Source organism: Alosa alosa, chromosome 17 (assembly GCF_017589495.1).
Source record: "Alosa alosa isolate M-15738 ecotype Scorff River chromosome 17, AALO_Geno_1.1, whole genome shotgun sequence".
In the NCBI taxonomy this organism is placed as follows: Eukaryota; Metazoa; Chordata; class Actinopteri; order Clupeiformes; family Clupeidae; genus Alosa; species Alosa alosa.
This window is the reverse complement of record NC_063205.1, coordinates 14,705,803-14,727,323: the sequence shown is the minus strand read 5'-3', so window position 1 is coordinate 14,727,323 and position 21,521 is coordinate 14,705,803. Positions and strand designations below refer to the sequence as shown.

Here is a 21,521-nt window from a genome sequence, read left to right as displayed (position 1 = left end):
GATAATGACCATCTCCAGCATAGAGCAAATCAACTCCACATGGCCCTCACTCTGCCATTAGTTCAGTTTATTATTCCATAAATGGGCAGTTGGGATGAACGTGAAAGCCTCACATTGATCTTTGGATTTGTTTGTGTTTTTGGGCAGAGATTGCGGCACCCAGACAGAAATGCAAACACTGTCATGGTTTCTGGTATGAGTGTGGGACAACACAGTTTGCGTTATTTCCTTTTTTTAGTTGTTACATTACAAAACACATTTTTAACACAACACATGTGTTTCAAGAGTGTAAATTGTCTAAAAAAGGACAGATTTAACTCTTTAACAAATGAAGAGTTCAATTAAAAAAAAAATCCAAGTGCACAATGATGTCTTTATTCATTGTCTTTGCCAATACCTGGTCTCTAACCTGTACCATTTTGCTATTTGCATTTGTAATCTTATCTTTCAACGCTGCAATTTTCTGAACTTCATCTATCAACACTGCGTCTGGTTAGTTTGGGTCTCAAAGTCACACAGAACCTTGGCCTTGTCATGTGCAATTATCTTTACTTGTGTCAAGCACCTGGATAGAGAGAGAGAGAGAGAGAGAGAGAATAACAAAGAGAGAGAGAGAAATGGTTGATTGCAATGAGAGTCATGGGTCAGGTGATCTGTGATCAGGATTAGAGGCAAACAAGGAGTAAATTGAATCTCCACAGGGCCAATGTCCACATGCCTCCAATCTCCACTGAACTCTCCGCTCCAATCAACCTCTTTGCTGTTCAGCAACAGTGCTGCAAATTTCAAATGTCAATACTGTGCACTTCCACATACACAAAAGGGACACATCCCAAAAAAAGTTTGAAAGAATAAAAATATCCACTGGCAATGATCTCTGTATTACATAGTTCCACATTCAACATTGTGATGTGATTGTGATTGAGCATGATGTTCAGTTGCAGTGGAACGACACTTCAGCACTCCATTGAGTGATTGTAAACAAGTTCAAACAGCCTAATGCTCTTCTTTCAGGAGGTGTACCACAAACTATGAGTTTGTCACTGAACCATGTAGTTCAAATCGCACCCTGGCGATGCCCTGCTGCAGTGCTGTGTTGTGTTTACATAACACTGAAATAGATTGGGTTGAAAAGCTCTCAGCGTGGCACAGCACAAAGCTGAGTTCGTACTGACTGTTTTCTCCTCTATTCTTCTCCCTCCCACTCCCACCTTTTAGCCAGATAACTCGGCTAATCCGGCCTCATGACTGAACTGGCCTGTCCAGAAAGAGAGGGGGGTGTCGAGGGGAGAAGGGGTGGAGAGATGAGGATGAAGAGAGATAAATAGATGGATAGAGTGAGAGGGTGAAAAGAGAAAAAAGAGAGAGAGGGGAGGAGAAAGAGAGGTAAAGTGTGATTACTCCTACAGAAAAAAACACTTCTAAAATGTTTGCCAGAAGGAGAACCATAACCCACATTTTTTTTCTTTTATTTGTTCTTTTCTCTTTCTTTCTCTCTCTCTCTCTCTCTCCCTCTCTCTTTCTCTCTCTTTTCGTGAGCTATAAACCTTGGCTGGAGCCTCAGAACTCAAGCCACATGATGAGTGGCCACATCCTAATTGGGAGAGGCTATCATTACTCCTCTGTCAGGCCCCTCGTCTTCCACCAGAGCAATAATAACACAGTGGTTGTTTCCAGCAGGAATTACCCAGAATGCCTCCTGTCCACGCTGCAGAAAGTCAGGAGATCTGTTAGCATCACCATGGTAACCTTGTTGGTTCCACGGGTCTATTTCTGTCCTTCAGACCATGCGTTGATTTGAGAAATCATTTTCACTTGTCCTTTGTATGACAGCATTCTCAGACCCTGAATGATCTGAATAAATCAATAAATGTCAATGGCTTTAAACAAGGCATGTGTTATAAAGATAATAACACTCTTACAGTTGGCTGAAAGCAGTGTGCTAAGACCAAATCCAGCTCCTTTATAACGGTGAACTCTGTGAACTGGTGTTGGGTTAAGTTTTGACTGCCTGTTGTGTTTGCCCCAATCTCTGTTTTGGTCAAAACCCATCACTGGGATGTTATTTCTCTCCCTCACACTCTCTCTACTCCATTCTTCCTTGACCCTGTTTGGCAGGTCCTGACAACATGTCCTGGCAAAACCTCACACTTACAGCATCAGCACTTAAACATATGAGGAACATACAACTTAGGCAAAGTTTCACAAACAGAGAGAGAGAGAGAGAGGTTTTGTGTTCTTCATGTTGTCAGAGCTGTCGGCCAATTTTTTATTTTCCTTCCCCAAATACATATAATGTCACAACCTCCACTGGCAAGTTTTCATAGCACCAGTATTTCTTTGTGTCAGATACACAAAAACTACACTTTTATTTACACTAATTCTACACTAAACGTTTTACGTTTATATCCTAGTTCTGCATACCTCCTCCCCACATTAGAACACAACACGGAGTAACAGAACAGATTACAATCAAAATGTGGTGAACTACCTTGTGACCCAAATACAACCTAGTTTGCATATAATACTGAGAAGAAATAGAAAAACAGGAGAGGAAAAAATATATTTTGTCTCCCATAGGGAAAACACCATTTGCCTAATTGATAAGGCGACTCCCTAAATCAGCCTTGTCTTTTTAACACTCCCTGTTCTGTTGGTGCCTTTTGGCAAGAGACATGAATCACAACATGCCCCGACATGTCTCCCCCACACACTCATCCACCGACTCATTCACTCTCTTTCCTCTTGACAGGCAAAGTTTCTCCTTTATGCTAGATGTAAACAAAAAATGAGTTTTTGCTGGTGGGTATGACTGAAGTCGAGGTGGTAACAAAGTTTTTTTTTTTTTTTTCAGCAAATGTTATTTGGGGTGTTTTCCGGATATGGGTGCTTGTTGTTGATGTAAGGGTTCCCTCTTGACCCAGGTTTACAGTAAACAGGCCTGCATATTAATCACACTGAAGTAGTGTGTGTGTGTGTACAGTATGTGTGTGTGTGTGGCTTACAGTCCTGACTGGCTTAGACCAGTCGAGAATCTATCTGCAGAGATATAAAAAGATAAATAGAGTAGATAGACAGAGAGTGGTGGGGGAAGAGAGGTTGTGTATATTTAGTTTTACATGCAACATATAAGTCTTTAAACCCCTTACCTCCTCTACATGGCCATTTGTTCAGGATGAATGATTTGGACCATCTCAATTATAGAAAGAGTGGGGGAAAGAGATAGACAGATAGAGACAGATAGACAGAAAGACAGACTTGTAGAGAGATGTGTATTATGTATGTGAGAGATGTAGTGTTATGTATGTATGTATGTATGTATGTACACTCTTAAAACGAATGTGTTATCCCTGTCTGGACACAGACATGTGTTAAAAAATGATGCAAGTTGTGTTGTTTTTAACAAAAGTTGTGTTATTTTCAACACATATTGTGTAACAAATAAAAAAAGGAAACAACACAAACTGTGTTGTCCCTATCTGGACACAGAGGTGTGTTGAAAACAACGCAAGCTGTGTTGTTTTCAACACATTCATTTTAAGAGTGTATGTATGTATTTATTTATTTATTTACACATGTATGATTGTATGTATGCACCTCTTTATTCAACCACATGCATGCAAACTGTCATTAGTGTTTGTCACACTGCCACTCCCCCCTCCCCTATACACACACACACATACACACACATCCACACACATCCATAAAAATATGTGGCCCTTTACTGCACTCATAATTGCTGACTGCACTGTTTTCTCCGCTACTGTAGTTAATGTGTACCTTTATTCTGTCCGATAGCCGCAGGGGAATTCCGAGATCAATGGATCCCAGATGGCCATCTCTTTCTCTCTCACTCACTCACTCTGTCTTTCTCTCTATCTCTCTCTCTTTCTCTTTTGCATAAGTGACCAAGCTCTTGGCCAGAACAGAAAGAACATAACGCCTGAGTGAGTGCCCAAATATCCTGTCTAGCAAAGGCAAAGTGTGTCCCTGCTGCTCTAGGACAGTTCAGCATACTCCACCTTTCTGATAGTCATTCTGATACCACAGATAAACGAAGACTCGGACTCAGGACTCAGGACATGGTAGAAAAACCAATATTTGAATATTGTAAATATTATCAGGGACAATATGTTATTTACAATGGTAAACACCAAGGGAGAGATAGCATGGCTTCACATAAACATTCACCAGCTGCTCTACCTAGAAAAATAAATATTAAGGGTTTAAAGGAGAAATCCGGACAATTTTTACATGGATCCTGACGTCGCAGAGTACTGTTGAGTACAAACTTTGAATTCAAACAGTTTCTTCACAGTTAATGAGTTGAAAACACATCGTTTTGTCACGTAAGGGCCCTGTTCATGCACAGACATTTTGAGTCTGTTAAGAGGCAAAAAAGGCACATTTAGATCAGTGGTTCTCAACCTTTTTTCAGTGATGTATCCCCTGTGAAATATTTTTTCAGCCAAGTACCCCCTAACCAGCGCAAAGCATTTTTAGTTGAGAAAAACAGACTTAAAAAAGGACTTAAAACCATCCTGGTTGGGGGGACTCTGGGTTTTTAGGATAATGGAATAGCCTACTGAAATATAAAATTCATTTTATGTGAAATATTTTAAAGTATTTTTGCATGGATTCTACTTTTTAAATATATGTATATTTTAAAATCTCACGTACCCCCTGGAGTGCCTTCACATACCCCCAGGGGTACGCGTACCCCCATTTGAGAACCACTGGTTTAGATGATGCCCCCAGACCTAACATTGTAGCTCACTGGGAGCACTGATTTTGGTTGTTTTTTTCCCTATCGACAGTACTTGGCAACATATAGCGATCAAGATCCATGTAAAGATCGAATTTCTCCTTTAAGGATCCTTCCATTTTGACGGGAGACGGCTTTAGTCTCCAATACTCTCACCTCTTATGCTAAAGCAATGGCCTAATTAATCTCCATGGTAATCCTGACATATTAGACTTGCACAGGCTTAAAGGTGCACTGTACTGAGGGTTTTGTGAGGCGTAAGTCTGATACTGTCGGCGGAGAGGCAATTGATCGGGATGGCCATCCATAGTTCCTTAAATGAAGTAACGTCTAGGGGACAGCCAGGTAGTCAAGCGTGTTATGTCTGCGTCAGATCTTCCTCTTTATCTGATAAGCAGCTGTCGGCTTGGCAAGTGTGTGTGTGTTTCTGTGTGTGTGTGTGTTAGGTCGTTTCAAGGGTGAGTCATGGCTATGCCTCTTACAGCTTCGTCATCCATTTTTCATGGTGACTCACACCCGCTCTCTGCACGCAGTGGTTAAATCTGCCAGGCGAAACGAGTGGACACACACACACACATACACACACAGAGAGAGAGGGAGAAAGAGAGGGAGGAAGAGGGAGAGAGAGAGAGAGAGAGAGAAAACAAGAGAGAGGAAGGGGGTAAAGAAAAAGAGAGAAAGAGAAGTGTGAATATTCCTGCAATGTGGGCGAGTCGATCCTCAAATGATGACCTCACTGTTCGGCGTAATTATTCCTCTATGATTATTGGCCGGCACAGGGCCCATGTGACGCAGGCGTGAGGTTTGCAACAAACCTCAATTGGCCAGCGGCTACGCCCTCATGGCCCGATGATGATACCTGCACTAAGTGGCTCTAGGCACGCAAAACATTACAGACCACAAACTCCCACTAGAGCCAGTAAAGGCAGAACTGCTATTGTAAGTAAGAAAGTGCACATGCACTAACCCACAGTGACACTGGTGTCGAAAACTAATTTAGTGTCTGGAAGTTTACCCTGGAAGTTTTTCCCCCTATAGATTTAATTCGACACAGGCGAGGCAACTAAACATTTCACTACATATCATACTACATATCATACTTTGTATTATTGTATTGTAAATAACATTTTGATTATTATTTTTTCATTTGAGTCCAAAAGGTAGCCTAGAAATCTAGACGCACCCTAGCGGCAGCAAATTACATTTGCTTCCAGGGCTAGTCTAGCAACTCTCCGTTGGCTTGTGAGCTCGAAAAATTTCTATCAGGCCAATCAAATCGTGTATACAGTCGTTAGGTGGGCTTAACATAATGATTGATGGCAGAGTTGCAACGGAATTCCCTGCTACTTGAAAACAAAGAAGATGGATGTTGCTGTTGGCCAACAGTGTGACACGAGTTAAGCTTGTTTTAAGACTAGCCAACTAGCTCCGCTGGTGGGAAAACGCATGGGACTCAGCGCTGTCCTATTGCGTGCAGAGGGAATTTGAAAGACAACCGATTATCCCGCCCCTCGGACTGAGCACTGCGAACGGTGAGTGCCCAGACCCTACATTTTAATGTGGGCCTGGCTCGTCAGGCTATCCAAAAGGTTCTCTTATGGGTTAATATCTACATGAGGTAACCAGTGTTCCCAAGTCCGCTTGTTATAAGTTACTTTGGGCTTGAGTTTTTGCAAAGTTGCTTGAAAATATTAGTAGTTGCCGTTTGCGTTTTTTTTGTGATTGTTTTTTTTTTTGGTGCGATAGCTTCCTTTGGGCTTTCTCCATATGCCTGCTGCCTCTCCCTTGCCTTTACCCATGCTTTCCCTATGCTGCATAGGATCTGTGTACAATTCAGAAGTTTTTCTTTGCCAAGTCAGAGTGATGGGGTTAACTGAAATGTAAAGAGCTCACAAAACCTTCAAAGAATAGAATAAGTCAACCGAATGCATGTGTTTAAAGCACTCGTAGGCTATTTTGAAAGTTAAAGAAAGTAGCCTACGTAGGCTAACTGCTGGCAAATGAACTCACTTTAGGGCAGCAGTAGGCTATGATACTGGATTCGTGCAGCTGGCTGTCAGTTGCTCTTCTAAATGACACTACGGCCACTCACAGGCATAACCTGAGGCTCTTTTTTAGGTCGCTTGTTTTGGGCTTGTTTTGCGAGACCCGGTTTGCTCACTTTTCTCTCAAGACTTGGCAACACTGAAGGCAACTGTAGGCGCAACGAACCTTACTGACCTTGGTGCCTAGGAAAACAAAAGCAAAAGTCTCATTTCAGCTAGGAAAAGTCCCTTCACTCCCACTATGCACTGGAGCCTGCTGATGACTGTATCAGACAAAATGAAATGAATAAGCTCATTAAATGGGTAGACCCCTTAAATATGAGCATGAGTTTAACTTTCTAACATTCAACTTGCCTTCGACTCCGGTGTCTCGTGACACATGCCAAGTAGCTTTATGGTTTATATTTAGCATGAAATAGCCATGTAATTCTTCTCTATTACAACGTCCATTTCGGGCCTTTTCTCTGAGAGACCAGCGAGTCCAGTGTATTCTGGTTCATTCCAGTCTGCCCATAGAGAGTCATCACCACCAGAGAGGTTCAGGCTTTCCCTCTATATCCACACATGCACACAAACACACCCTGTTTCCTCCTTTGGGCTGTCGCTACTGGTGATTCACATGCTGGATGGTGAAACTATGCTGCAAAAAGCCAGGGAGAGACAGGAAACCAGAAACCGTCCACACGGGTCTCAGAACGTGCCGTTACAAACACGCACACACACACACACACACACACACACACACACATACACTTTCCCCATGGCCAAATGAATGCATACTTACACACATAAACAGAACTAACATATACAGTAGATAAACATAAACATACACTAAACCTCTTCAGCAAAGAAGTTGATTTTCCACCACACATGCACATGCGTGAATCACTGTTGACAAATAAATACTTTTCCTGTGAGTCACCAGTTGTCATAGAGAGCCATGAAGGGATTGTCCTAGAAGAAGAGTCCCCCTCAATACATTCTTGCCCAGTGGGGGACCAGCAATGGGAATCAAATGTCACTGCTAAAAATACACAATGCCACCAGTCGACTCAGCCGCCACCTCGACCACCCATATGTGTCCATAGTACCCGACCAGCCGCATACCAGAGGACAAATAAAGCCCACGCCTCTCGGATTTAGCCTCTATATGGCTAACACTAAAAAATGCTATGCACACTACAAATAAATGAACACCGCTATAACCAGACACAGAATTCATGAATGGCATACTAGGCTAACTTGATCACAGTATAGTCCACCCTACAACATATTATCTACATAGTAATTACAATACATTGGAATATTGTAACAACTTCTGATAAGGATGTTTTATTTAATTGAAAATACAACACTAATAATCAACCGATGGACAAACTCCTAAAAGACACAGACAAACAGGTTCATAAATGCACTCAAAAACTGTATCATACGAGAGTTTATCTTTGAAATCCACTGTGGGATGAGGAGGCCAATATCCACAGCTGCTGGGTTTAACGCCAGCTGCGAAGGCACGGATATCTTAAGACTCTTCGCTCACAAGTGCAAAGAACAGCACGGATGGAAAAGAAGAGAGCGAGAGAGAGAGGGAGAGAGAGAGAGACAGAGAAAGGGGTGACAGTGACAAGACAGAGAAAAAGAGGTTAGAAATTGAACGGATTGAGAGGTTTCAGAGAGGAGGGAAGAAAGCTGAGGAAAACATATGCCGCCCAGGGAAGGAAAGAAGGCCGCCAGGCATGTAGGGTAATGGAGACTAGGTGTCATCAGGAGCCATGGACACTATAGGTGGTGTCTTTGAGTGAAGATTTTATGGGACTTTGCATTGAGCCACTCCGGGATGGAAAGTTCCGTGATTTGCCTGTCAGATACCTGCAGCTGAGTCTATAGGTAAATGGGACAACTCGGCAGTGTAATAGGTCAGTCATTCAGTCACTAACCGAAACTCAATCTGAAGGTGAATGTTAGGAGACGAGTCATGACCTGTAGGTCTTTCTGAACCAATCTGTCTGTGTGCTCAGTCATAAGTGTGTGAGTGTGTGTGTGTGGATCTGTGAGAGTGTGATGTGTGTGTGGAAAAACTGACTGTCCACAGCAGGCACCCAGACTGTTTTTTAACAGCTGGTGGAGTACACATTCCTCTCTCCCACTCTCTCTCTCTCTTTCTCTCTCTTTCACTCTTTCCTCTCCTTCATTCACGTGCGGAGCCCAACATGAAAAGAATCATTCATCCGAGTTACCAGCGCTGGACTGAAGACACTCCCAGTTATGTTAACATCTGGGAAGCACACACACACACACACTCTCTCTCTCTCTCTCACACACACGCATGGATATGTACACAAACTCATCACAGCTGACGGGCGCCTGTGAAAATTCCCCCAGAATTTCCTCTGTGGCTGAAACAGAGAAAGTAAAATAGAGAGATAGAGAGAGAAATAGAGAGAGAGAGAGAGATAGAGAGAGGGAAGAGGGAGGACAACCCTGCCTCTGGAGCAGGAGATGATAAGAGAGAGGGAGAGCAACCGACAGGTAACAGATGATTGCTGACAACGCTCCACACAAAGAAGATATACACAAGACACACTAGATCTCTTCCACACTCTCACGCTCTATGTCTCTGCCTCTCTCACTCGATCAACCTCGTGTTCGAAACGCTGCACAGCAAGATGAAATAGAGTGTAATATGTTGCCTCTGCAGTGAAAGTAGAATTATCTTTTATTCCTGTCTCTTCCCTGTCTGTATGAATCCAGTTAGCGGTGTTGCTTTTCACTGGGCTCGTGGATGTGTGAGCTGGTATCACCTAAGGGTTTCATGTGTCCAAAGGGCCCCTGAAACAAAATAATTCAGCTATGTTGCCACGGAGACTCATTGGGGCCGTGAATACCACACCAGTACCTTTAGCTTTTTTTACTTTTTTTTGAAGGGGGGGTCAGTTGTGGTTTCAGGTTCGTTTTGTTTCACTACAGGGGCTGCTGGCTCTTTCCAGTAAACCATGTCTCCCTAAGTTTAAACAGTGTTAAGGTTTTGCCCTGTCCACCACCAAGACAGTGACCTCTGTAAAATATGTATTTTGCTCCAAAGTTAAATAAGACTACCTAGGTCTGTTTTCATATCCCTGCACTTGCACACACAGACACACACACAAGCACAGACAGAGAGGCACACACACACACACATACTCACAGATGTGCGAAACAGCCGTTGGTCCTCTACCTAAAAATACCTCATCTTCATATCATCTACTTCAGTGACCTTCACCTCAAACAGGCAAGCCACAAAACACTCACACAACAGGTCTGAGAACATTTTTTTTGCAGCAGTACACTGGGAGTTCTGCCCTGATACACAGGCCAGGACTGACATGGAAAAACAGAGAATAATAAGAGATAGATAGATAGATAGATAGATAGATAGATAGATAGATAGATACTTTATTGATCCCCAGGGGAAATTCAAGGTCTCAGCAGCATACATACAACACAAACACATTCTTTAACAGCAGAAAGAGTAATTAAAGTATATAATATAAAACCACAACTAAGCAGTAAGGACAGTAGAAGATAAAGAATATGCTAAATATACTAAAATACAAATTATACTAACACTTAATACAATATATAAACATATACTAAAATACAAATTACAAAAATACAAATTATACTAACTAACACTTAATCTAAATCAATTCTAAAAACAGTATCCACATAGTGGTGATTAATAAATCAGAGGCGCTTGCAATGACTGAGGCAGGGACTGAGCCTGTGATTCTCTGTGCATAGTAAGGTATGGTAAGGTGCTCTAAGGTGCTCTGTGTGAACGAGTGTAATGGTGGTAGTGCAATGGTGATAGTGGTCATGGTGATAGTGCAAATGAGTAAGTCAACAGTGCAACAATGCAGAAATAAAGTAAAGTCTATATATCTATATATTTAACTATTTAAGAAAATGTATAAGTGTGGCCACAGTTCGGCTGTGGCATGGCATGGGGGGGGTTATGCATATGTGCTAATGTGCTAATATAGCACGCAAACAGTGAGGCATAAAGACAGTGGTACTAGTGGCTAGTGGACAGACAGTACCAAACATGGAGGGGGTGAAGAGGCAGACAGACTATGCAGAGAAGTCAGAGAAGAGGCATGAAGAGGCCCTGGCTGTACCACAAATGAGACTGTGATGAGATTGGGCCCTCAGTAAGTACTTGAGGCCTGTGTCTTAAGTTGCCGATTTAGACTACTTGAGTCTGGAGTGCACTGCTGCTGGGGTTTTGAGGGGACACACACTTGTGGTGCCCCTCAACTGCTAATGACAAGGACAGACATAAAACACACACACACACACACACACACACACACTGAAAAGGGTGTATAGGCAACAGAAATCCAGACACACATACTCCCTTTTCCTCAAAACTGAGAAAGTGTATTTGTCTGTCTCTCTCTTTCTCTCTCTCTCTCTCTCAGTTCCAAAGTAGTCTGTCTGTCTGTCCCACAATTCACAATAAGTGTTTTTGGTGTAGCGTACTGAACACACATTTGCAGCTAAGATTTATTTGACCTCACAGTTAATGGTAATAGCACAGGCTGTAAATTATACTTTCATAAATGGTTACATGGTGATATTATTGAGGGGGGAATTATAGATGATAAGGGAAATACACAACACGGAATCGAACCAGTCGAGTAAACTGATGCAAACCCATTGCACCGTCATCTGTCTCTTGGCTTGGAAGACCAGCATCAATCCATTCAACACAATATATTGTCTATGAAATGCTTGGAATAAAAAGTGTTGTTCTGTCTTCGATGCTGATACAATTATTAACCTTGTTATTACATGTCTTTCTCCATTCTGAGCAGCAACAACAACACGGCACAGTCCATTTTGGATACGAAAGGGGTTAACTTCTGTCTGTCCTATGCTCTGTTTATTTCTAGAGACGTGACGCAATCAAGTTCACTCCTCCTAAGGAGCGCGCGGCAGTGATTGGTGCTATTTTGCACTGTTGCTGCTGATGCGGCGTCAGGGTTGGCGGGGGCCATATATAACCCAACTTCTCACGTAGCTCGGTCCACTCTGAAGAAGGAAGTGTTGCGTGAGGGTGTCCCGTGGAGGCTATTTACAAACATCAAGCTCCGATTGCACTGCACTATCCCGGAACACACGCTCTCTAAATCACCCCTGCTTCGAAAAAATAAATGCCCTGCATAGGCCTGCGAGAAATAAAACACGCGAAGAACAAGGATCATAATCCGCACGGTGACAAAGCCGCACTCGCGATAAGGAACGGAGATAAAGCGCACGGAGCCGTGTCGCCGTTGCCTTCTCAATGCATACCCTTTGTGCTCGGGGAACGATGAAACCAGAGATCACCGCAGCCGTCGGATTTCTGTCCAGATTCCTGCGGATAAAAGGACACGTAAACGACAGACAGCTTCAGACATTCAGCCAAACCCTACAGGATATATTAGCAGGTAAGCTTTTCTAACCGTGGAAAAAAACAGCCCTTAGTATGTCTTGTTGCTGTTGAGTATGTCCTCTATTATTTGTTTGTGTATTTTTACTCTCTCTAGTGTTTGAGAAGTATTTGTTTTAATGCCCGTTGCGAGAAAATGTTGTCAACAAAGACTTTGGGACGCACAAAAGGCTAGGCTTATAGAGCGGACGTACTGCCAAAATAGATATCCTTTCATGCTAGCTTATGTTCGCTCACACTCATCCTGTAGTTGAGCTAGTTTTGACGACGCCATTTGTCCAAGCCTCAAACGAAAACAGCTCGAAAACCTCAGTTTCTTAACTTCTGTGTACTATGTACTCTGTTTTACCTGTAAGCGTCAAATTGAAAAGAGTATGCTATTTTGTTGCCGAATAGCCTGAAGCGCCTACTGGTCATACTCCGCCGAAGAATGGTTGAGTCTATTCCCAGGAGAACGGGACCAGGCAGAAGAATTACGTAATGCGTAGTCAACAAGGAAACGACGGATACATGTAGGGCAGTCGAAGACTGGACAACACATTAACCTATTTAGTTCATACATCTCTGGACTATTTTTCCAGACACAATAATTTGAAATCCGTATTCTTTATTTTTAATATATTTCCTCCATCAAATGCGTTAGAATTCTTCTAATGCCAGTTATATGCCCTCTGCAAGCATAAGGATGTTCATAAACAAATCATACGTAATTACTGAGTTATTAATACCTCTCGTAGGCTATCAATATGGTTTTGAAGAAAAGTTGTATATTACTAATAATTTATTTTATCATAGTTGGTGAAATTGAAATATAGCCTATAGCTTCTACAGTGACACGACAACAAACAGAATCCCATACATTCTATCAATGATTCCTTTTTTTCACAGCGCCCTCCAACAATCAGAAGTAAACAATGTTTAGCACCACATATTACCCTTACCCATTTTACCCTCATTTTAGCAGCAGCACAAAACAGCTCTTCTAAACAGCGCATTGTAGTATGGCGTGAGCTAACAACACTCTACTCGGCAGCTAAAACTAGCTCTTTGCAGGCTCTACACTCTGGTGCAGTGTTTGTAAACAGCTCCTGACTGGGGCTTGAAAGAAATTGGCCACTGGCAGAGAAGTTGAAGAAGAGGGTTGGGGGATGGGCAACCACCAGTCTCCATGTTGTGCTGGTTTCAGAGAAGGTGGGGTGGAGGAAGGCAAGCAGAGGGTGGGCAAAGAGGGTAAACCCTGCAAAGAGGGTCGGGGCAGGGGGTACTTTGACAAGTATATGTGTTCACTTCTTTGTCTGGACGAGAGGCACACCAGGGCAGAGGCTGACGAGTTTTGCGCGGTGGGGGGATGGAGAGAAAAACAACACCGAGCAATCCCTGACGGCTGAGACTGAACTAGGCCAGCCGCCCCTCTGTTTAGCATTACGCACATAGCTCTATTGTTGCTACTGTAATGGATTAATAATAGGATGTGTGTGAGTGTTGGGAGATTGAAGTCTGGATCATCTGAGTGAAAACACAGTGGTTGGTTGAGCAACCCCTTGCTAGAGATCTCTATGGCCATTTCCTGTTTACAAAGTAGGCTTCTTAGGAAAGGCCTCTACACTGGCCTGACGGTAAACAAGCCACGGTTTATAAGACAGAGGTCTGAACTGCTCTAGAGGTTGTGTCATACAAACACCTACACATTACTCACAGAACATGATACTGAAATGTCACAGTTTGTTATAATAGCACAATGAGGAGCCATTTTTTCCGCATATCCATCTCAGACAAACATGTCTTTCTTTGTGTTTGGCATTTTCACATCATGCGAGGACCTTTATTGCTTGGACAATGATGAAGAATTGTGCTCTTTACACCTTTTTGTGTTACTTTGTTTATTCCGTTGCTGTTATGAAGCATAAATGTTTAAGTTAGACTCTTAGATTTTAGTTTCCTGTCAGGCAGTATCTGTGTCGGTGGAATGGGGCTTTTTCTGTGACCTTTGTGCCTTGTGTGTGTATTTTTTTCTGTCGCTTCAGTTGCGGTTCACCCACCCGCAGGCAGTAAGCTTTTATTGCTTTGTTCTGACCGTGCCAAACCCTCCATTAAGCGAGCACAACGCGTCCCCTCTTGATAACACTGGAGCCATTATCGGAGCGACGAGTACAGGTGGCTCCTGGGCACCAGTCGTCTTTCATGTCCTCGCCACGCTCAGACTCGGTCCCTTTCTCTCGCCAAAAACTACGCCAAACCCAAACCCAAACCCAAACCAAAACCCACACACTGTCACTGTCGCTGGATAACGCTGGCCCAGAAAGGGAAGCCATTGTTGGATGTCTCTAAATAGAGCCCTGTGAAGATGTACATTTTTATTCATTTTTTCCCCCCGTTTGTTTCTTCTACCTCTCCCCCACAATCCCACAGCAGTGCATATGAATGTGATCTGGCTTTCCATAATGACAGAAGCAGGCCAGCTCACATTAGTAGGACTTTTCCTGTCATGTGTTTACGCCGTTGGCAGCGAATAGTGTTTTTCATGTCACTCAACGTATGTAGGACAGCACACAGACAAAAAGACACAAGACCAGCAATGCAATGCTAGCACGTCCATAACGGATCCTTTTGTGGATAACTAGTGAGTGTTTCACGGAGGCTATTCCCTCTAAAAATAAACAGGAGGTGTATCTATTGACTGCTAGCACAGGGCTTCAGCCATCAATGGAGGACTTTGAGATGACGGGCCAGGGGGGGGATTGTGCAATCAGACCTCCCTCCCCCCTCCCGCCCTCTGTTCCCCCCACCCGTTCTCGCTCTCTTTGTCACGTAGGCGGGAGCTAACAGGCACTTTATGGCTGTTTATCAACCAATCATATTTTTTTCTCCTCTCATCGTTCGCTTGCTGTGAATTTCCACATCTCGGCTTTTTAAAACATCTTTTCCAAACGATACTGAACAGACTTTGAGATTAAATATGCTCCATACAATGTAAACACAGTATTTAATAATATAGTATAATGTAACTATGGTCATTTTTAGTTCATTGTTTATATATTTTAGTTTCCTTGCTTGGCTTAATCATGTTCCAGTGAAAATATGCTATTTTCTAGGTTAGCAAATTTTGCTAGAAATTAGTGCCTACATGGTAGTGGGAGAATATAGTCAACTCTGTTCACCCTAAAGTTGATGAAACCTGCTCTATGGTTTGTGTTTGGTATCAACAATCCCCAATGCAAAGAACTTTTCCTCTAGCTTCCTCAGAGATGATATTTTCATGGCTGTGCCCGTGATTATCATAGCCTCACCATCACCACGTTATCATGTAATATTCATGACAATATGGTGTGTGTGTGTGTCTCCCTCCCATCCCTTTCTACAGAGCAATACAAGCACCATTGGTTCCCTGACCGTCCCTGCAAGGGCTCTGGGTACCGATGCATCCGCATCAACCACAAGATGGACCCTCTGGTGGGGCAGGCGGCCCAGCGCATCGGCCTGACCATCCAACAGCTCTACGTGCTCCTGCCCAGCGAGCTCACGCTCTGGGTGGACCCGTTCGAGGTGTCCTATCGGATCGGCGAGGACGGTTCCATCTGTGTGCTCTACGAATCCCAGCCCAGCGTCAGCGTCAGTGTCAACAACGCGGTCAACATGGCTACTGGTGGCCAGCCTTCCGCCCACGCGGTGGCTTCACTGGTGGACAGTCACATCAGCTGCAAGGAAGAACTGCTGCTGGGGAGGACCAGCCCCTCCAAAGCGTACAGCATGATGACCGTGTCCAGCTAAGCCTGCCGGGGCACAGGTGCTGTTTTTAAGATAACGAGGAAAAAAAAGCATACAAAAAGTTAAATAAGGAAAGAAAAAAACAGAAAAAAAAACGAAAAGAAAAAGGAGGAGAAAAAAAAAAGCAGAGGATGTGGCCTATCATGCAGGTGATGGAAACCTCACAGGTTTTAATTTCACTTGTCTCTTACGTTCACGTTTGTTGGTGTTTGTTGTTGGATCTGCCATTAAGTTCCCTTATATGAGGGGATAGTGAGGAGATGTTGTAGTGATACACACTGGGGCAGCTATAAGACCAGCGGAGTGTCTGCCCCTCCCTGGACGAAGCCAGGCCAGAAACGGCGGGGCTGTTATTATTGTTTTTGTTTTTTTTTAAAAAAGGTGTTCCTTTTTAATGTTGAATTTGCACTTTTATTTTCAAATGGTTTTATTTCTTAACTGCCATCACCATCACCACAAACCTCTTTGTGTAAAGAGCTACTGTCTGGATGCATGAGTCTGATGCATCTCAGAAAGGAAAGAAACAGACATGTGAAAGGAGTAGAAATTATATTTCTCTCTTTTTGAATTTATTTTTTTTCTTTCTTTTGACACAACATGGGGCGTCTGAAGTCCAGCTTGAGCTAATGTCTGTCCAGACCTCAGTTCCGTGCCCATTTCAAAACCTCTTTAAGACAACTACTCTCTGTTGGACCACAGGGCAATCTTTTTTGGTTTTGTTTCTTGTTTATTTTATTTTATTTTTTCGTTATGATTGAGCACTGGGTGGACATCAGCTCTTATACTGGACTTCTGAGGCCCCAGAAGACAGAACTGCAGAAAGCCCTCTTAACCGTTTACGGTGCCGTTTTGTGGCGCTGCAAGGGGGGATGCGTTCATGATACCTGTTACCATGGATACCATCGCCGTGTCACCAGCGCAACCCTTTGCATGCACGTAGCGTTTTCTCTTCTTTGTTTTTGTTTCCAGGGAGGAGCCGCGCATATGTTCCCCTCCCGCTCGATGAATGTCATACTGTCAAAAAAAAATCACAATCGAATAATACCCCGACTGCCCCCCTCTTCTGTTTTATAGCCCCTGCTCCCAACCCACCCAAAGTCCTTGTTAAACACCAAATGTAAGTATGTAGCATAGCGGTTCCTGGCGTTGAAGGTAGAGAGAAGGTGGGTATGTGTTGTCGTTTCTGTTTTCTGCCCTCCCTGCCGCCCCGCAAGAAATGACTTTGAATGCACTTTTGACAGAAGGGCCCATGTGGGATGTACTCGTCGAGGTCTCCTCGAACCACGCTGCATTCCGACGTCCCGGGTGTCTCGGAGGCCTGGGGTCCGCTTGTTTGGTTTCGCTTTGTTATGTTGCCCTCTCTTGCCAAGACCATTTCCTCCCGAGGAGATTTTTTTTAATGGATGTAACTTTAAGTTTGAGACACACACACACACACACACACACACACACACGAAAAAAAATAAATAGACGAAGGCATAGACAAAAAGCTGAAGCATTCAGATAGTTTTTCTCGTTTTGTTGTGTTTTGTTGTGTTTCGCTGTGTTCCTGTGCTGTGCTGTGCAGCTTTTAGCAGTCGTGAGACACGCGCACACACACACATACTCACACTCAGACACTCACACACAGACCAAGTGCAAGTCGTTGTACTGATTTTGTTATTACACCATAGCACTGCGCTCCATATGTGACTGTAGAAATCTCCTAGAGCCTAGAGGGTATATGGAAAGCTCAAACGCACAGAGGGAGAGAGAGCGAATGAAAGAGATAGAGAGTGAGATGAAAAGAGATCTAGATAAAGGAAGCACTGACTTTCCATTTCCAAATGAAAGAATCGCCAGCTGTTTGTTGTGACCTTTGAGATCGTTGGACCTCCTTTGGGTGGGTGGGTGCAGCAGGAGTTCTGTGGGTGGAGGGGGTGGGTGTAGTCGGGGATGTGTCCAGAGTGGGTGCCTGGTGGTGGTGGTGGGGGGGTCTCTGTCCGAGCCATGGGTGGTGCTGGGCTCTTCAGCCAGTCTCTGAGCCATTTTTTTCTAAGAGTCGTCAGCAAACAGCAGCAGCAGTAGCCCCATTTTTTTTTTCTTAATCACTGGTCTTGCCAGAGTGCTTGAATCCGTGGGCAAGTGAGGGGCGACCCACAACCAGCTGTTCCTCCTCCTTTGGAGAGAGACGACGACAATGACGCGGCTGACCTACCCTACACCACCCCACCCCACCCCACTCCGTCCCTTCCCCATGCTGCAGGGAGCGCGCAGTGACACATATCACCTCCTCCTCCCTCTTTGTCTGGGGGATAGCGGTGGGCTGTGAGGGAGGTGGGGTGGTGGGGGTGAGTCGGATCCCAGTCCAGGGCAGCTATTACTCACCCCCAACTCCGGCTCTACCCCTTTGCCCCCCTCCTCCAAGAACACCCCCAAAACAAATAAAAAATAAACATGAGGGAGGACATAACCAGCACATACTGTATATTGAGCGCGCTCCCCCTCTGCCTCCCCACCCCTTCCACAAACACACACTCCCCTCTTCCCCTCTTCTGAGCCTTACTGAAAGAACCACATGGTTGAAAAGTGGAAAAAGGTCATCGTGGAGAGCAAAGGTTGTTGTTGTCATGCTATAGCCGTGTACTGGATCGAGTTGTGTGCTTTCTTTTTCCTTTAGAGTTGTGGACTACTCTGTTGGTTTTTAGTTATTACACAGGGACGCTGCTGCGAGAGGCTGTGCTGCGAGTTTGTTTACATAAGTGATTCCTGTATGGTTGGACGTCCAAGGCTACAGCAAAAAAAAAAAAAACAGCTAACAAATAGGGTGTGCAGGTTGTTTATGGTAGGGGAGGCTTCGGTGTGCACTTTCCAGACGGGGACTAAGTCCGGCCTCACATGCTGCTGAGGTTGGACGCTGCCAATCAGTCCTAAACGGGTGCTATAAAGCCTCTCTCCCAGGGGATCATGGGTAATGGAGCCAGACTGTCAACACAGTTTTGCCCCCCGCCCCCCCCCCCCACCGACACCCTGTGTGCGTGTGCAGCACAGGGAGCAGGGAGTTAAACAGATGGACAGGGCCGAACAGACCGTGACCTTGGGTCTGACCTCTCAGCTTTCAGCCCCGCATGATTTGAAAGACTTTTGGGGCAGATTTGCTCTAAATTTTAATATGACGTTAATTGTACACGTAGACAGCCTAAGTTAAGTACAAGCTGGATGTGGCAGACTGTTCCAGTTATTGAAATGTACTGTTGAAAACCACACACATACACACACAGCAAAATAGTGGTGTCTCTCATTCTATTACACTTGCTGTCTGAATTTGCCACCAATGCGATTTTAACCAAACATCAAAAATGTATTTGACACCTTCTATATGAATTGAATAATATACCCCCCACTTGCAACCCTAAATATCTTTCAACAAGTTAATTAATTGTACCCCAGCTCATCTGAACTTTGCAAGCATTTAGCTTACGTTTGTGCACATAGTAATCAGTTGTGTCATAATAAGTCGTTTTCTAGCAGAGGGTAATAGCACATAAAATGCACTATGTCGAAGTTGAAGTTATGTGACATTGAGACGCGGGGTGTCTCCAGGAATGTATTGCCAAAACTCAGGCCTCACACATTCAAGTATACCCTCATGGAAGAGTTGCGCATGTTAGGATGTGAAACATGGAAGGGAAATAGTCGTTTTATTTGTCTCGTTGGGTTTGTCATCGATGATTTTGGAGGAAAAAAATAAATTATTGCCACTTTCGCATTTGGGGTGTTTTACATATTTGTAGAATGTAACGTTATTGTACAACATATGGTAGAATACACAACATAACACATGGGAAGTGCCAATAATTGATGTTTTTATTTGAGATGTTTCGATGTATTCCTTTTTGTATTTCATATTTTAACACGAATAACTATTTCCAAGGTGAAGCCATTCGTGTCGGGAGTGTTGGCAAGGACCAAAGTTCTTTTGGTAAAAAAAAAAAATCAGTTTCCTCTCTCTGTGCAGATAGACTTGTCCTTTGTTTTTTTTTTTTTTACTTTACAAAACAAACAAAAAAAATCTGCGCTACCCAAGATGAAAAGCTGTCTCTATCTTGTGATCCTGTCAGTACATCTTTATTGTGTTCATTTACTTTTCCTTGGGTATGTTGTTATGAACTGCTGTAAATTTGTACAGTTCATGTAAATTGATTGTGCGGAAGTTGTACAGATTTCTATATTTTGGAAGAAAAGTTTTTTTTCTCTGTAATAAAAGATTTCCTATCTTGGCAAACGTAAAACACCCTGTGGACTTGGGTCATTCTTTGTTAACTTGGAAATCCACATCCGCAACCAACCAAACAAAGTCACTGTTAACACTGTTATCATCTTGGCCCATTGTTTTAAATGGGGGAAACGGCTCCGCCTAGCTAAGCTCTTCACTTGGACTAATGGCGAAGCACGCAGAGAGCTGTAATGCTCAAGGGGAGCTAGAAATTGCCCAACAGCTGTTTGTTACGCAGACTGAATTAGCAGATGATTTTGGGAAATAGCTGTGAGGGGGTGGGGATAGGGGGGTGGGGATGCGGGCGTGGGGAGGGTTGTCTTCACACACCAGATGGGATGAAAAACGAGCATATTTTTCATTCGCAAATAGTTGCCACTGAGCAACAGTTTCAACATCCTGTCTGACTCGATCTGAACAGCCACGGTTAGATTCACAAGATATTTTAGTGTTAAGGCTCAGTCTCTGGATACTCCTAACACTCCCCTGCGAAACAGCTCTGCTATCTCCTGTAAGCAGCAGTATTCCTGCCTTCGACAGTGGGTTGCTGCTAACTCGCAAGCAGGAAAAATCTGCACTCAATGCCCCTTTTTGTGGATTAAACACTTCAGCCAAGGGCTAGTGGTTATTTTCGCTCTAAATCGGGCCTATGGGAGTGATTGCAAGCTTTGGCGTTTGCTCTGAAACCCTCCCTGACTTTAGGAGACACTCAGTCACGTCCCAGCAACAGGCCCTCTGGCTGATGGGCTCACTGAGAGAGAGATATCCTATAAGTCCCTGGACAGGGGTAAGAAAAAACAACATGGATGAATACAGGGCAGCTCTCTCTCTCTCTCTCTCTCTCTCTCTCTCTCTCTCTCTCACTCTTTCTCTTTTTCCCCCAAAAAAAGGAATGTTCGTCTCTCCACCACTCTGCTCAGCTTAAAATAGCATGTGCTCTGTGGCAACGTGCAGAGGATCAAACACAAGGCATTGTGGCGAGGATATGCACACACACACACACACACACACACACACACACACACACACACACACACATTGGAAGGGGAGCTGCTCACAATGCCATCCCTGACAAAGAGCTGACTGCACAGAAACACGTCTGGATTAAGACAGCAGCGTTTCCAGGCTCCTGATCGCTTAGGTTGCCTAGCAGCCACCAGGCAGAAAATGGTCAGCTTTAACAAGAAGAGAGGAAGAGTGACAGAGAGGGTGGGGGAA

General features: G+C 43.9%; 1 protein-coding gene across 1 annotated transcript; it reads left to right on the top strand.

The window, feature by feature from the left end:
• Positions 1–11,868: 11,868 nt before the first annotated feature.
• On the top strand, positions 11,869–20,319 carry btg1 (B-cell translocation gene 1, anti-proliferative). Its single transcript, XM_048268030.1, has 2 exons — positions 11,869–12,281; positions 15,645–20,319. Exons 1-2 carry the CDS (start codon positions 12,137–12,139, stop codon positions 16,049–16,051), a joined length of 552 nt encoding a protein of 183 aa, XP_048123987.1. The 5' UTR covers positions 11,869–12,136; the 3' UTR covers positions 16,052–20,319.
• Positions 20,320–21,521: the final 1,202 nt, after the last annotated feature.